At 56.3% G+C, this 17,042-nt stretch overlaps 2 protein-coding genes across 4 annotated transcripts; one reads left to right on the top strand and one right to left on the bottom strand.

The window, feature by feature from the left end:
- Positions 1-282: 282 nt before the first annotated feature.
- On the top strand, positions 283-6,483 carry RPS8 (ribosomal protein S8). 3 transcript variants are annotated; one of them, XR_775319.1, is made up of 7 exons: positions 283-365; positions 1,220-1,326; positions 1,710-1,809; positions 4,347-4,522; positions 5,500-5,629; positions 5,804-6,187; positions 6,320-6,411. XR_775319.1 is itself a non-coding variant. In XM_010582475.1 (6 exons), the coding sequence occupies exons 1-6, from the start codon at positions 362-364 to the stop codon at positions 6,427-6,429; spliced, it is 627 nt and encodes a 208-aa protein (XP_010580777.1). In that variant the 5' UTR covers positions 283-361; the 3' UTR covers positions 6,430-6,483. The 3 variants fall into 3 exon arrangements, 1 of the variants encoding a protein (XP_010580777.1); XR_775318.1 differs by having other exon boundaries at positions 5,795-6,187; XM_010582475.1 differs by lacking the exon at positions 5,804-6,187 and having other exon boundaries at positions 6,320-6,483.
- A 3,940-nt stretch (positions 6,484-10,423) lies between these two features.
- Positions 10,424-14,487, bottom strand: BEST4 (bestrophin 4). Its single transcript, XM_010582726.1, has 9 exons — positions 14,336-14,487; positions 14,022-14,116; positions 13,278-13,511; positions 12,804-12,958; positions 12,635-12,712; positions 12,129-12,281; positions 11,756-11,836; positions 11,156-11,310; positions 10,424-10,841 (listed from the first exon to the last, which is right to left on the bottom strand). Exons 1-9 carry the CDS (start codon positions 14,485-14,487, stop codon positions 10,424-10,426), a joined length of 1,521 nt encoding a protein of 506 aa, XP_010581028.1.
- Between the last annotated feature and the right edge of the window lie 2,555 nt (positions 14,488-17,042).

Below are 17,042 nucleotides of genomic sequence, written 5' to 3'. Positions count from 1 at the left end.
CCCGCCGCGGGATGCCGGCCCCGGGCCCAGCCCGGAGGCGTTGGTGAGGTGACCCGCGGGGCAGGAGGGCCGGACCTGCGACAGACAAACCCCCGACAACGCTCCCTTCCCTCCCGGGGCCGCGGACTGGAGCCCGGGGCCGCTGGTGCCCCGGCGGAGCAGCCCCGGCGCTGATGACACAGGCTGAGACTCGGCACCGGCCGCCGCCGACCCCCACCGTCTCCCCTCACCGCCGCCGCGTCGCCAGGCAACGGCGCGCGCCCCGCGGTGCCGCCGCGGTGACGTCACTGCCTCGCGAGAGCTCGCCCCGCCAAGCCGCCCCGTGAGGCTCCGCCCCTCCTCTTTGCGCCGGTGCGGCACCATGGGTGAGTTCGGCCGCCGCGGGGCCCGGCCGCCATCCGCCGCCATCTGCTCGCCGCGCCGCCGCTGCCCGTCCCTGTCCCTTACCGGGTAACAGCGGGGGGTGCCGCCAGCCCGCACCGCCCGCTATTGGGGGCGGCCGCGACGGCGCCGAGCTGCTGGTGGGGGGAGGGTGCCCAGGCCCAACATGGCGACGGTGGGGGGGTGGGGGTGGAGGTGGACGGCCTTGCTTTGCCCTGCCTTGCTGCGGGCCCCGAGCGCTGAGCTCGCTCTCGGCGTTTTCCGCAGGGAACCCTGCGGATGAGGTGAGACGCCTTTCTAGGGGACCGAGCAGGAGGGGTGGGGGGTGACTTTGTGAAGGAGCTGGTTGGCGGGGGCTTGGCGGGGGGCGCTGGGGAGATGGTCCCTGTGGGGGACCCAGTGGGCTGGGCAGAAGCAGGGTTTTGTTGGGGTGCCTCTCGTAAGGGCTCAGCGTGCAGGTGGGATGGGGGTCCCTTCCCATGGAGGACCTACCAGACCCCGCCGATAGCGTAGGGTGTCTGCTGTAGTGTGCCTCGTGGCTTGGGATGGGGCACTTGCCATAGCGTGCCCAGCACATGAGGTAGGTTGAGAGGCTGCTTCCCAAAGGGACACCCGTCAGACAGAGTGGAGGGAGTCTATCTGCCTTGCACGGTCCTGCTGGAAGGGAGGAGGTTGAGGTGGGTCTGAGTATCAATGATGAAGCTTCTCTAACTGCTGCATAAGGCTGAGTGCACTGTGCGGATACCAACCTTGGAGAGCTGAGGACTCAGAACCGTTTCCCCGTGCCGTGGCCAGGTGGACTCTGTGCAATCCTCTGACCACACTGCTCTCCATTCAGGTATCTCCAGGGACAACTGGCATAAGCGTCGCAAGACTGGGGGCAAGAGGAAGCCTTACCACAAGAAGAGGAAGTATGAGTTGGGGCGACCTCCTGCCAACACTAAGGTGGGTGATTTGGGGAGGGTGGTCAGTAGTTGTGTTTACAGACACCCGGGTTGCTGGTTGTGTGCTGTTGGAGGCTTAAATATGTGTTGTGTTTTGTGAGTGGTTAAGTATCTGTCACTGCTTCTTTAAGATGTGGTACTTTTCTTTATGCCTATGGAAAGCAGTGATACGTTTTTGCAGTAAGAGGCAATTGGAGTGATGAAATTTTCACCTTAGGTAGATGCAACAGACCGTTCTGGTCACTTACCGTATCTGCCGATGCTGGGGTTTGTCATAGTTACACTGACCACATTGCCTTTGAGCTTAGGACTTGGCTGGGCTCCTGTGTGAGCTGTGCAGCATTCCAGCACCAACGACACCCTGGTGTTTGTTTCTGGCTGTAGATTGGCCCACGCCGAATTCATACAGTGAGGGTTCGTGGTGGAAATAAGAAGTACCGTGCCCTTCGGTTGGATGTTGGCAACTTCTCCTGGGGATCGGAATGTAAGTGTATCGTAAGCCTGATGTGTTGGAAGGGAAAATTCTGTTACAGCTGTGCTGGTCTCTGCTACTGCTGCAGAGTAGAGGGATGATGATGATGCAAGTGTGGATTTGTAGGCTGGGTTTGAAAATCACAGAGCTTGCAGTACTGGGTCTGAAGCAGCATGCATCGTGATGATAACTTTGACCTTACATGGCCTTAGGAGACTTGGATGTCTGCTAAGTTCACAGTGATTGGAGTGTCGTAGTTACACTGAGTGATGTGCTCATCTTACCTTTCTACTGGGGGAGTACTACAGAGGGGCAGAAAACCTAAACATGGGTAGTTCTTCATAAATGCAACTTGTTCTGTTTATGAATGAACACTTAACTAAAAGGCGGTCTTGTACAAGAGAGAAAGGTGTTGAGGATTTTGTCCTAGGGCCGTGCCTTCTCAGAAAAATCCTAGCAGGTGCACTTTACTTCATACTCTTGTTTCGCTAAGCAAAAGCGGGAAGCACAGAAGTGGGAGGAGAGTCTACAGTGTTTCCCCTGAGCAAGGTGGGGTTTCTCTGAATTACGAACTGAAAACCATATGACTCGAGCCTGGGCCTGTTCAGTGTTACTCAGTGCGATGGTAAAGTCAGCAGTGAGGTGGTGTTTCAGTGGGCAGCGTGGTGTGAGGGAGAAAGGATATGCTTTCTCCTCAGTGATCACAAAGTGTTGTCCATGCTGTGATAAGTGCTGTCATTTATAGGCGTTATTACAGAAGTGAAGGGACTGAGCCTACCTTGCAGAACAAGGATGAGGTGCATGAGCAAAGAGGAGAAAACCCATCTTGTGCCTGGCCTTTGCATACTTGGAGGGCTGTGTCTCCAGAGCAGGCAACTGCTAACAGTCAAATCTAGTAGCTGAGACTGAATGCTTCAGGTGGGTCTTGGAAGGGTGAAAACACCAGCTTCCCCTCTCAATTTACTCATAAACCCTCATCCTATAAAAATAATTTCTAGTATGTGTTGCAGAGCAGTCCTGTTCAACACGGCTTAATTCAGTAATTCTACATGTGGGGTTGATCCTTGTGTGCAATGTTAGTTGGTATCTTGTCATGGTTTAACCCCAACCAGCAACTAAGCACCACGCAGCTGCTCTATCGCTTCCCCCGTCAGCCGGACAGGGGAGAGAAAATAGAACAAAAGGCTTGTGGGTTGAGATGAGGACAGGGAGAGATCACTCAACTAATGACTGTCATGGGCAAAACAGACTCGACTTGGGGAAAATTAACTAATTTATAACCAATCAAACCAGAGTAGGGTAATGAGAAATAAAACCAAATCTTAAAACATCTTCCCCCCACCCCACCCTTCTTCCCAGGCACAACTTCAGTCCCGAATTCTCTGCCTACCCCCCCCAGTGGCGCAGGGGGACGGGGAATGGGGTTTACGGTCAGTTCATCACACATTATTTCTGCCGCTTCACCCTCCTCAGGGGCAGAACTCATCACACTCTTCCCCTGCTCCAGCATGTGGTCCCTCCCACAGGAGACAGTCCTCCATGAACTTCTCCAATGTGGGTCCTTCCCACGGGCTGCAGTTCTTCACAAACTGCTCCAGCGTGGGTCCCTTCCACAGCGTGCAGTCCTTCAGAAGCACACTGCTCCAATGTGGGTCCTCCACGGGGTCACACCTGCCAGAAAACCTGCTCCATGGGCTCCTTTCTCCACAGATCTGCAGGTCCTGCCAGGAGCCTGCTCCAGCACAGGCTTCCCATGGGGTCACAGCCTCCTTCAGGCATCCACCTGCTCCGGCATGGGGTCCTCCCTGGGCTGCAGGTGGATATCTGCTCCACCATGGACCTCCCTGGGCTGCAGGGGGACAGCCTGCCTCACCATGGTCTTCCCCACAGGCTGCAGGGGAATCTCTGCTCTGGTGCCTGGAGCATCTCCTCCCCCTCCTTCTACACTGACCTTGGGGTCTGCAGGGTTGTTTGTCTTACATGTCCTTACTCCTCTCTCCAGCTGCAGTTTCTGTGCCACAGCAACTTATTTTGCCTTCTTAAATATGTTATTACAGAGGCACTACCATCATCACTGATGGGCTCAGCCTTGGCTGGCAGCGGATCTGTCTTGGAGCCGCCTGACATTGGCTCTATTGGACATAGGGGAAGCTTCTAGCAGCTTCTCACAGAAGCCACCCCTGTAGCCCCCCTGCTACCAAAACCTTGCCACGCAAACCCAATACACATCTGCTGAGGTATCTTTCAGAAGTTTATTAGCATTGCTTAGTCTTATTTGAGATGAGTTCCAGCTTGACCACAGATCCCATTTTTTTCACTTGGGGTGAATTGGTTTCCAGTTGTAGGCTTCTGTCCTAGCAACAGAAAGTTGGACTGATGGAAAATTAGATGATCTCTCAGTTAAATTTAATTTGATGCCAGGGAAGCTGCAGGACATTTGAGGGGGTGATGAGTGTGAGATGGTTTGAGGGGGTGCGTGAAATGCTGTGGACTTGTCTTCTCAGTTGTCTGATCCCTGTAGGTTTGAATTCATACTCTTCTTTTGAAAGGCTGCACTCGCAAGACCAGAATCATCGATGTCGTCTACAATGCTTCAAACAATGAACTGGTGCGGACAAAGACCCTGGTGAAGAATTGCATCGTTCTCATTGACAGCACCCCGTACCGGCAGTGGTACGAAGCCCACTATGCCTTGCCCCTTGGACGCAAGAAGGGCGCCAAACTGGTGTGTCTGGGATTGATGTTGTCATTTTGACACCTTGTCAAAAGTAGAGTCTGCCCTGCTAGAGGCAGTTAGCCATTGGGAGTGGACAGTGCCTGCCAGAATAGGGTTGAGTACCCACCAGTGATAACGTTGGTTGTCTGGGTGACATTCCTGTCAGTTCCCAGGATAAGTCTGGCTCTGTTAATGGAATGTTCAGTACCATGGAGCTCTCTCTGAGGCATTGCACCTGTTTGTACACAAGGACCTGCCTATCGATCCCTTTGGTCTTCTAATGATGATACTTTTGTCCAGTTCTGCTACTGAAGGGAGAACGATGACACTTTATGGTGCTGAGGAGGACTTTGCAGGTCAGGTCCTAGTGCTGGGGAATGATTGCTTTGATGATAAGCTTGTAGATTGCAAACTAAACTTCAGCTTGCTTTTAAGTGCCTTTAAACTATCCAGACCCATTGCCTTTTAATTTTGTTAAGATCCAAACCCCAGACTGCTAGAAGGTATTTAAACCCTTATGTGTAGCACTCAGCTTTAGGTCGTCTTGCATTAAAAACAGAGCACTTTTAGCTGAGCGCTGTGCAGTTCAGAAGCACGGGGAGAGCTCGTAAACCTGTCTGCCAGGACTTGCACCACACCCAAGTGCTGTCATGTCTGGAGAGGGAGAGTATTCACTTTTCTGGAGGAGGATTAATTCATCAGGGAAACCTTTGCAATATCATTTGTCGAAGAGCACCCTTCCCTAGGGCACTGTGCTTTGTTGTCAGCAGTGACTAGTTAGCAACATGGCATTTCTTGGCCTCCAAAGTGAAACAGCACCTGGTTCTGTGAGGTGGACATATTTGTACTTCTAGAAGGTTTGACTTGGGAAACACAGTACAGCACTGAGAATACAAGGGTCTCCTTGATGTTAGTGGAGACCACCTGCTCTAGGAGAAGGCGGCCATGTGCTTAATCTTGTCTTAAACTTACGGTCTTGTTTTTAGACTCCTGAAGAGGAGGAAATCTTGAACAAGAAGCGTTCAAAGAAGATCCAGAAAAAATATGATGAGCGAAAGAAGAATGCCAAGATAGCAAGTATTCTTGAGGAGCAGTTCCAGCAAGGAAAGCTGCTTGGTGAGTCCCTGGCAGCACTCATGTGGGTGAGGATAAGGGAGTTGGGGCACGAACAGTGTGCCAGAGCAGAGCTAGCTGCAGGGTGAAAGTGATGGGGTGTTCTCCATATCTGCAGGGGTATCTTCTGGGTCTTAAACGTAACTTGTTCTTTTATCTTCTCTGGAGTCACACCACTTCTGGCAGGAAGAGGAAATCTGTTGCTGGAGCTTGAACTGGTACATGTCCCAGCCAGGCTCCTGGAGTTGATCATTCCTGGTTGGCCTTTGAGAAAAATAGTGGCCCTCAAAACTTGCAAAATGAGCAAAGACCTGTGGTCTGCACTGTGTGTCAGGAAAATGTCCCACAAACTTGTAACAGCTTTGACCAGTTTCAAGTTCTGAGGAATAGTTCAGTGTTCTGAAGTCTTCTGGTGATGAGATCTTTGTCCAGTTCTGCTACTGAACTTGAGCGATGACAGTTTGGAGATCTGAAGAGGACTTCATTAGGGACTCAGTCCAGCAGAGCAGGTTCAAGAGCACGGTACCTTAGGGGGAGGTACTGAAGCCAGCACATAAACTGGTGTGTCTATTACTGATAACTTGCTCGTCTCTGCTTTTGCAGAGAGACTGCCTACAGCGTTTATTTCATTTTGTGTATATACTGGGGAGGTGAATTATTAAACTTCTTTAATTGGATGACTTCTTGTTGCAGCCTGCATTGCCTCCAGACCTGGACAGTGTGGCCGAGCCGATGGCTACGTGTTGGAAGGCAAAGAATTAGAGTTCTACTTGAGGAAGATCAAGGCCAGAAAAGGCAAATGAATAAAAACTATTCTGCTGAGAGAACGAATAAAACCAAGAGTCTACTACAGTAAAGGGGTTGTGTGCTCATTTGTGTGTGCAGGGTGGAGGGGGCTTGCGTAGCTCCTGCTGCCTGTAAAATATGAAGGAAGAAGGATCTCTCCTGGAATCCTGAGCGCTTTTTGTCTTCAGACAAGCTCTGATCCTACATGCTCTCGACTAAAACATCTCCCTGGGTTCTAGGACAGTGACTTAATGGACCAAGTGGGTGTGGAAAAGTGTTGTCAGACTTGGCTCAAGTGGAGAATTTCCAGTACTGGAAACCTGCGAGCAGGAGGAAGGTGCAAATGCCCACCTCCATTGAGAGTTCTGGCTTTCTGGGAACTGCCAGAGTCTGGCTGGGCACGCGTCCCCCTTCTTCTGTGGTGTGTTAGGTCAGCACACGCCGCATTTGGGGTGTTGGAGTGAGGTCAGTGGGGAAAGAGGTCCCACTGCTTCAGGAGAGGGCTGTCCGGGGAGCAGCTCTGCAGCTGCAGCAGTTTGTGTCTTAGACTGCGTTTGTGCTACATTTGGCTGAAAAATGGTTTCTTACACCTTTGGCCTCTGCAGCTGGTACCTCCTGCCTCCTCTTTGCAGATCACACATGCTCACATCCTGTGGTTTGAGCCAGCAGCCCCTTTTGCCATCGCTTGGTGTTTCCTGCCTGGCTGTACGATTGCCTTCAGGATCCGGTATCTTCTTTTAACTGAACTTGGCTGCACTGCTCAATGACCAGCTGGTCTTCCCCTGACCTCCTTGGTCTCATTCCAGTGCAAGATAAATTCCTTCTAGCAGAAGGGCCAGTCTCTCATCATGGTCTGTCCCTTTCGAAAGCTGGGTACAAACTCCAGCTTTCTGCCCTGTCACTTGTGGTGGGATTGGAAAGCTGTGGTGAACAAAAGCTTTTCCGGATGTTGTGGGGCATGTGATGTCATTCCTTGGGGCTGATGTCTTTTAAGAAAGCCGGCGTGATGGATCTCTGCATCTAGTTGCCAAATACTTTGTGCAGGTGTCATGGTTTAACCGCAGTCAGCAACTAAGCACCACGCAGCTGCTCACTCACTTCCCCTCCCACCCAGTGGGATAGGGGAGAGAATTAGAAAAGAAAAGGTAAAACTTGTGGGTTGAGATAAGAACAGTTTAATAGAACAGAAGAAACTAATAATAATAAAATTACTAATAATAAAAGGATTGGAATATACAAAACAAGTAATGCACAATGCAATTGCTCACCACTTGCCAGCTGATGCCCAGTCAGTTCCCAAGCAGTGATTTCCCCCCTTCCCAGCTCCAGTCCCCCCAGTTTATATCCTGGCCATGACATCACATGGTATGGAATACCCCTTTGGCCAGTTTGGGTCAGCCGTCCTGGCTGTGTCCCCTCCCAACTTCTTGTTCCCCTCCAGCCTTCTTGCTGGCTGGGCATGAGAAGCTGAAAAGTCCTTGACTTTGGACTAAACATTACTTAGCAACAATGGAAAACATCAGTGTGTTATCAACATTCTTCTCATACCTAACTCAAAACCACAGCACAATACCAGCTAGTCGGAAGACAATTAACTCTATCCCACCCAAAACCAGGACAGCAGGTAACTAGGGTGAAGCTGGGAGCCCATCTAAGGGCTGGTCCTGGCGCTGTGGGCACAGGCCAGACTCGCACATCTTACATCTGCCATGTGGACACACTGCATGTTTCACCCCACTTTTATATTTTTACGAAAGCCTCATTTATCCATAGGTGCACTCTGCTGCGAGGCAGGCTACCTGCAGCCCCAGCTTCACTGAATTCCAGTTCATTTTTAGCTCTGAACTGAAGGAGATGGTCCGTAATCACCAAGCAGAGCTATGGTGAGACCCATGTCTCTAGTGCCTTAAAATGCAGACTCTCTGCCCCACAAAGAGCTTGTGCTTGGTGGGTTTTTGTGTTTTTCCTGTGGCACTCTGCCCCGGCTGCCCTGTGTGGCAGCAGGAGGTGCTAGCGGTGTCCTGGGCAGCGTGGGTTCATCCTGCCTTGCTGGCAGGGAGCTGAGGGTGGGTGAGACACAGCAACCCCATCAGGAAATGGTACCTGTTGCCCGGATGGCTGCAGCAGCACGGTTACGCCGTGGTGGGCAGGCGTTGGCACTGCCTTGCAGCTTGGGTCTCCGCTCGTGTGGGCACTGCGAACAGAGCCGTGCCCACCTAGTGCAACTGGGAGTCCCTGGCTGGGCGGAATGTTTGCACAAGCACGTTCCTTCTCCATAGTGATCTGGGGTAAACTTTCCCTGCTCTCCAGCAACGCCTGCTTTCCAGAGAGGTGGGGCAGAGGCGATAAAGGGCACTTGGGAGGGATGCGTCATGGCTGCTTCCTCTGCATATTTCTTCTTTCCCCTCGCCCTCCGCAGAGCTCAAACAGGATTCAGGGTGTTTCTGGGGGACTTTGTACAGATGGAGAAACCAAGGCTTGTGGAGCAAGTGCCAACTTGGTGTCAGAGCAGGAGCTGTAAACCTGGCCCCTGATGAGCAGGGTTATGGCCAATTCATCAATGCACGCTGCTTATAAAGTTACTGCTCTGAAAAACGCAGCTGCCAAGGGCAATAGCCCATGGGAACGAAAGTGGCACCTATCGCCCACCGCAGCCGCGCTGTAGGTGTGACATGGGAACGGGACGGTGGCAGCTGGCCAGGGGCGTGTGGCACCTGGCTCCCACGGTGGCCCAGCCTGCGGGACCTCGTGGAGCTTGGCCGCAGGATGTCTCATCTCTGGTCTGGCCTTGGCATAGCCCCGTGGGTGTGCACAGGGATTTACCTGTCTGGGAGGAGGCAAGCCTGCCAGGCACTGAGCCAGAAAGAGATGGGCAGGGGCTGGGGTTAAGCACAGCTTTAGTCTGGCTACGTTTTTGAGGTGCCAAAGCATAGTCTAAAGACCTTACCCACCTCTGCACATAGGTGTGAGGGCTGAATTTTAAAAAAGTTACTTTTCATACCATGAGCAGTCAGCAGCGAAACCCAAGTGAGGTCACTCATTCTGAGTGCAGCTCCTTGCTGTTGAGTGGCTCTCTCAGCTCCATGTGGTATTAACTTTGGAGTGTTTTCACAGGACATGGTCCAACCCAGAAAATGACCTCGTGGTCACACTTTAACAGGTCCAGCAGTGGCCCGGAGGGTAGCGGAGGAGGAGTGGGGCTGGCTTGCTGGGGGCAGATGGGAGCTTTAAAGGAAAGATGGCTTTGGGAAAGAGGGGCTTGCAGGAAAGGGAATTTTTTAACAGTTCTGCTAATATTGTCAGGGGAAACATGTTTGTCTGAGTGCAGGAATTCTTCTACAGGGGCTGAAAGCATCTTTCTGTTTTTTTTCTGGCTGCATCACTTGGTTTAATACCTCACAACCATCACTGGTGTCAGTCCCTGGGTCTGTGTCCTTTTTGCCCTAGGAGAACGTGGGCATTCCTTGAAAAATATCTGAATTCACCCACTTTTTGAATAAATGTGATGTCCCTGCTGTCTCACTGCTGGGGATGATTCACTCTGAGAAGGAATAACCTCAAAGCTGAGGTTGGCAATAGCTTTATTAATATTGAGGGGACATCCCCATCATGGTGTTGGTTTTCTGCAAGACTAATGCCCTCATCCCCTCCCTTGCTTGTGGTCTGGGCTGTCCCCTGTCCCATGTGCTGGGCCATGGGAGCAGGGAGTGAGCCTGGCCAGCTGCAAGTTGGCAACATCATCACACAGATGAGCTAAATCCTGCAGGTTTGGGGTGAACAGCTAGTGTTGAAGGCTGTCTGCCCAATCCCAAACCCACCCGCATCTTCCCATCAACCTGGGGACACATCTTGGCTTGGGGCTGGTGGCAAAAGACCTGGCAATGTCCTGCTTCTGGACAGGGGGTCTGAGGGGGGTGGCTGGGGACAGGGAGCTTTGTGGCTGGCAGTGGTGGTGCTTTGGGGTGAGGGCAGCTCTTCTGCCCCCAGGAAAGGGGTGCTTTTGGGGCAGCCTCAGGGCTTCCAGGACTCTGGTGGGTCAGCCCCAATGCTGTCGCTGGACGGTGCCTTCACCTGGATCAGCAGCAGATCCTTTCTCTGTGTTTCAGAGGCCTCGGGTGGCCACGTCCCCCCCGGGCAACTGCCAGGCATGGTGGGCTCACTGGCCCGTCTCTCCTCATCCTCCGTCTCTTCCTCCTCGATGCGGGCCACCGACTCGGGGTCCTCGGAGCGGTTGGGGTAAGGGGAGGGGAAGCTGCCATCCGCCCGGGGACGCCGCAGGTGGGGGTGACCTCGGCTGCCCCGGCCGAAGTTTTTGATGCTGATGGCGGGGGACGCAGCAGCGAAGAAGCGGCTGAGCAGAGGCGTCTGGATGCGCGGTAAGCTCGGCGAGGCCTCTGCCGGCTGGCTCTGCTCCGCATCCTCGCACATGCTGGGGGAGCACGGCAGGGTGATGGGTCAGGCTGCCATCCTCCCCAGGGATGCCCAGGACCACTCACCGCCTCCATCCCAATGCATTTGCAAGCAGGGAGCCGCTCCGGGAGGCCACATCCCTGCCCCTGCGGCTCATCCATCACCCAGTGCAGCCCCCAGGCCCCACAGGGGCAGGTCAATGCACTCCCAGAGGGGATTTGCCGTTTGCTCACTGTAATTGGGCCCAGGGGGGGACAAGCCTACTTGTGCTATTGCTACCCTAAAGCGCTCACCCTCTTTTTCTCCAGCCCCAGGGCTGTGCCGTGCACTCACCGCATGTCAAAGGTGGAGCCCAGGAACGAGGGCTTCAAGGTCTCAGCAGCTGTGGCCATGGTGTAGGGGGGCTGAGCTGTGGACTCGTTCCAGTATTTGTCCTTCACAGCGGGGGGCAGGTTCTGGTACATGTCATCCACGGAGAGCAGGGACACCTGGCCATGGCAAAAGCAGGGGACAGGGGTGGCTTTGCAAGGACATGAGCAGGACCAGTGGCTGCAGATGCTGCTCCCGGTGCCAACCTGGCAGGGGGAGGGCTGTGATCTTCAAGGGGCCAGGGAGGCTCCGGGCCTGGCTCCTGGCTGCATTTGGGGTTTCCCCCTTTTGAACGCTTTTCTTGAAGGTGAGGGTCTAAGCAGTGGTGCAAGGTTACTGAGTGTCCCTTGGGGGGGTGCTGACCCTGCCGTGGGGAGCAGACATATGGAGGGACAAGGTGCAGCCCTGCTTCCCTGCGTGGGAATATATTTTGGACAAGGACCTGCGTGGGCAGGAGCAGGGCAGGGGACCAGCAGGGCACAGGTCCCACTGCCAAGGGGCAGGGATGTCCCTGTGCCCCAATGGCAGCAGCCCCACACAACGTCAGCCTGGGGCAGGACCCACCTGCAAGTTCCTGTCTATCAGCTTGTTGGTCTCAAAGTCATCGTCGTCTTCTCCAAAGGGGTTAATGATCTGCTCTGCAACCTGGGGAGGGAGGGGACCAGGTAAGACAAGGGAGCAGGGACAGGGACACCTTCCCACAGGGCTCTCCATCCCTTGGTGCACCCATGTGGCACATGAAATGTGCAGACCTGGAGCTCTGTGGTGCCCTGGTGTGATGGCTGGGCCCAAAGGACATGTCCCCAGGGGCAGCTAGCAGTGACGTGGCTGGTGTCATGCCCTGGACCAGCCATCCCCACAGCCCAGGGGGGTGGTCAGGGCCAGCTGGCCACCCCCAGCCCATCAAGCAAAGCCCAGCTGCCTGGCCATGTCTCACCTTCAGCCAGCCGGCATAGAAGAAGAACTGGAGGAGGGTGGAGAGGGGGACGTACATATCCAGGTCCCCCTCCTGCCCGGGCTCCAGCGGCTCCAGGAACTGCCGCCCAATGAGGCAGAAGGCGAAGAAGGAGTAGACGGCAATGGTGACCACCTGCCGGGAGCAGGGGTCAGCTGGCGGTGAGGGTGGCAGCCAAGGATGATACTCGGTACAGGAGCAGTGAGGATGCGAGAGGCTCTGCTGGTCGCTGATGCTCTCATGGGCTTGAGGCTAAACCCTGCTGCCCCACTGCCCTGTGCTCCTGCACATCCCTGCAGGGCTGTGAACCAGCGGCCATACCGGCTCTGGCACCAAATTCAATGAGGGAGTAAAGTGCTTTTAGGAAGGGGGATAAAGTGCTCCCCGTTGGGGTGCAGGGAGGAGGCTGTGGGGCTCCTCTGCCATTGTGGAGTGGAAGGAGCTGGGATCTGGGCTCAGGGGAGCCCATGGGGTGCATGGATACCCACCTGCGTGTACACCAGCGGGATGCTGATCCAGTCGTAATGGAACAACATGCTGCACTTGGCCCGGTAGAGATTCAGCTCCTGGGCACAGAGGACAAGGACGGGTGACCCAGGCTTTGCACAAGCCCCCCTGTGGTGCCTGGTCCCCCCCGCACACCCAGCACCGACTCACATCCATGAGCAGGCGGAGGGCCACGTCGTCGCGGATGCGGCCATCCCGCCTGGCCTGGGCCGCCAGGTTGGTGAACCACACGCAGGGGATCCAGTACTTGTTGAAGTCGGAGTGGAGGCTCTCAAACTTCTTGCACTCGTCCTGTGTCATGAAGCCTGCAGTGGGGCAGAGACTCAGTGCCACAGCCCCAGTGTCAGTGGGGGAGAGCCCTTTTGGGGACTGTCCCCAGTGGGAACGCAGGGTTTTCCAGGTGAAACTGCAGCCCCAGACGGGCTCTGGACAGAGGGGACATGGGGGTCTTTGGGGGCGAACATCTGTGAAAGGATGCCACCCCGTGTGCAGGGCAGTTTGGGGCAGGGATGCTTGCAAGGATCCCTGGCCCCCAGCACACCCTCCTGGTGACGATGACATGTCTGTGGCCCCCAACTCTCACCCCACATTGCAAGCCATCACTCCCAGGGCTTAGCTCCTCACCCGCTTCCACCACGTGGTCCATGGTGGGGAAGCGCTTGAGCACCCTGGTGCTGACGGAGCGCAGGATGAGGACTGCTGACAGGTTGGCGTAGCGGATGAGGGTGCGCCGCAGGATCCGGCCCCTCTCGTCCTTGCCGTGGACATTGCTGGAGATGACGCACATGAGCTGGTCGGGCAGGGGGATGCTGGTGTACTGGGCCCACCACCGGTTCACGATCAGGGTGACATAAAAACCTGCACCAACAGATAGCACGTGGGGGGCTCAGCGCAACCGGGTGGTGGGTTGGGGCAAGGATGAGCCTGTGCCAGGAAAGTGGCCATGTTTCCAGGGGTGACAGATTTCTCTGTGGCTGGGAAATTGTGCTTCCCTTCAGGCTGCCCTCCCCAGGGATGGAGGTGAGGATGTCCCCAGCTCTTCCCTGTCCTGGGCACGGGTGGCACAGGGCAGGACAGCCATCTCTTGTAGATAAGGTGCCCCTTTCCTGGGCACGGGGAGGAGGGTGCAGAGTGGGCCAGGGGAAATCACAGCCTCCTGCTGGCATCCCCAGGGCCATGGAGCTGCACTCGGTGGGTCTGGGAGCCAAGTGCCACCCCTGGGGCACCAGGCTCCTCCATTCCCCATCTGATGGTGACCAAGGGATGTTTTGACATGGGGCCAGGATGGGTAGTGGGGGCATCCTCAAGCTGCCAGCACTGGGGCGAGCAGGGGAACCCAACTCCCAAGTTCAGGGGAGGGACCCATACCTAGGACGAACGACATGGGGATGAGATCCGTGGAGCGGTTGCAGTATTGAGCTACTTTGGTATAGAGGCGCTTCTGCTCCTCGGTCAGCAGCTGCCTGCAATGGATGTGCAATGGGGTCAGGGGCAAGTGGTGGGACTGGAGTGCTGCCTCGGACCTCCACAAAAAGCCATGGCCTCAATCCCCTTCTCCTTGCCCTCCCCTGCCCACACCCACCCTCCCTGGGGGAGTCCCCTGGGCAATGGGGCATCTCTACATGTCCCAGTGGCTCAGCAGGGAGGGACACAACCAGTGGCAACACACCAACCCTACTCACCGGTAGATGAGGCTGAGCAGGGCGTACAGCACCACGAAGACGATGAACTCCTTGTACAACAGCTTGTAGATGCTGCCTTTCCAGCGGAACAGCAGCTTGGAGAAACCCCCGAAACGGGAGTTGGCGACTTTCAGCGTGTAGGAGATGGTCATCGTGGCTCAGCCCCACGCCTCAGCAGAAGAATCCTTCTCTCGCTGGCTTCCAGCTAAACTGGGGACGACTGGGGTTCCCACTGCTGTCCAGGCTGCAGGGCCTGGGGATGCACGCTCACTCCCACGCCAGGCACTATGGCCCATCAACAGGATCGCCCACACAGCCGCCCTGCCCTTCCCACGCCTGCTGCAGCCGCTGCCTGCTCCCTGCCTGCACCTTCCTCTCCTGCTGGTGCCTCTTCCACCTAAATACCCCAGCATGGGTCCACACGGCCAAGCCCTCCCCATGATGGATTGGGGCTGTCAGAGGCAAGGAACAGGGAACTCCAGGTCAGTCACACCTCCCTGCCACTGGCCACGGCTGGAGATTTTGGTGGGGACTGCAAGTGCTGGAGCTGGGCAGGACCCAGCAGGGCGGTTTGGGTTGTTACCCTTTGCAGTCACGGCAGCTGAATTTAGGGTCCGTGAGAAAGAGGGGGAAGGACTGAGAGTTTCATTGCTCCTGGGAACGGGACCCCAGGGTGCGTGGGCAGAGCCGGCACACAGGGCGGGCTGGGGGATATTTCTGGAGCACGGGTGAAAAAAGGCGCCTGTCGCTGCCCAAGTCCTCGCTGCCAGCGCCAGGCAGCGCCTGCGGCCGTGGGTCAGGTGGCAGCTCCTGGGGACGGCTGGCTGACCCCTGCCTGTCCTGCCTTGGCACTGTGGGAGGTCCTGGTCCCTCCGTGTCCCCGGGGGGGGACTCGGGGATGGCATGAGCTGGGGCACACCGGGATGTCCTGGCTGCAATACCTGGCAGGGAGTGATGGAGGCATATTAAAGGCTGGCACCGGGCCACTTTCTCAGGGCCTGGGAGGGAGCAGGAAGGGAAAAGTTCCAGCAGGACATAAATCAGTGGGAAACATCTGTGAGTGACAGCGAGACATCATCCCGTCCTTGTCCCCGACCCACGCTGGGGCTGGGACTGAGCACTGCCGGGGCCCGTGGCTCGTCCCACCGTGGGCTGCCGGAGGCCACACCGCGCTCCACAGGAAACGCCGCTTCCTTTGCCGGCCGGAGCGCCGCGTCCTGCCCTGCCTGGCTCCCTCCCTTCCTGCCCGGGCACAGTGCCTAGGCCAGGCCCAGGACGGCTCCAGTGTGGAGCGGGGTGGCTGCTGGGGCTTCCAGCCTGGGAAATGTCTTCCTGGGCAGGGGGAACAAGGCTCAAGGATGCCTGTATCCCGCCATCCCTGGAGAAGGGCTGGAGCACCCATGGGTGAGACTCGCTGGGGGGGTGCCTGTGCAGGGGCAGTGATTTACAGCACCCCCAGCCTTTGCCCCGTTGCCAGGAACCCCGCGAGTCCCTGACCTGGCTGGGAACCTCGGAGTTTACAGCAGGTTGACACCTTCCCCAGCCAGGCTGTAAATCACGGTGCAAGGCAGAGGCTTTGCTCACCCTCAGCCAGTGCCCAGCTCTGCGCCACCGGGCAGGCAAAGCAGCCCCGGGGCTGCTGGACAAGAGCCATGCTGGGGCATCACCCAGGGCATGGGAAGGGAGATGGGGTAGAAGTGAAGCCCCCCATCACTGCGCTCCCCCACGTCCCATCGGTCAGCTCCCCACCACCCCACACCATACAGACACAGGGAGGGAGCCACACTGCCAGGAGTAAAATGATTTATTTCTTATTGAGAGCTGGATCCTACGGGGCTTGGCGGTACATCAGGCAGGGGAATCTGCAAGGGGCCCCCTCCAGTGCCTCCCTGCGTGTGTGTGTGTGTGTGTGTGCACCTCGCAGACCCACTCGCGCCCCCAGGGTGTGCAGCCGCACATGTGCACCAGCTGTTTCAAGCCTCTGTGCCACATGGTGGGACATGGCGGGATGTGGGGTGGGCAGCAGGCAGGGCCACCCCAGGCTCCTGCTGCCAAGCCCAGGGTGCCCAGGGCACCCCGTCCATGTGTGACACCCCCCATAGACCACGTAGGCAGAGCCAGTCCCTTTTCATGTCCCCAGACCCTCTTCTCTGCAGGCTGGGGAGCAGCAGGTCCGTGCCAGATGCCATCTGGCTCCAGCAAGAGAGGATGGAGTCCCCAGTCAGTGGGTCTGGCACACACAGTATTGTCACCTGGTCCCCAAAACCAGCTCCCACCTCCTCTCCATGTCCTTCCTCGGGCACTGCCGGCCCTCGTGTCCCCAAATGCCGCCAGCCTGTGGCAGGGTCCTCAGTGCCTGAAGCACCCTCGCACCCCATGCCCAGCTGTTGCACATGGCACCCCATGCCCAGCAAGGGGTGCACTGGTAGCGCAGGGGAAGGGATGGGAATTTGGGGGTGCAGCTTTGCAAGCATCCACTGTAAGCCATGGCAGGACAGCTCATGCCTCTCCTGCTCTGCTGGCTTTCACTACTGCCCAGCCCCTGCCATCCTCCCGGTGTGTCCCAGACACAGCCTGAGTCCTGCCATCAGTGCAGGTCGATGTTCTCATACTCCAGATTGTCTGAGTCCTCCAGCTCGATGCCAGGTACCAGGTTGTAATAGTCGGTCGACTGACTCATGTAGATCTTTTCCCGGTCAGCAGAGTC

Source organism: Haliaeetus leucocephalus, unplaced genomic scaffold (assembly GCF_000737465.1).
Source record: "Haliaeetus leucocephalus isolate CR32 unplaced genomic scaffold, Haliaeetus_leucocephalus-4.0 Scaffold848, whole genome shotgun sequence".
Classification (NCBI taxonomy): domain Eukaryota; kingdom Metazoa; phylum Chordata; class Aves; order Accipitriformes; family Accipitridae; genus Haliaeetus; species Haliaeetus leucocephalus.
This window is presented reverse-complemented; position numbering and strand designations above follow the sequence as displayed.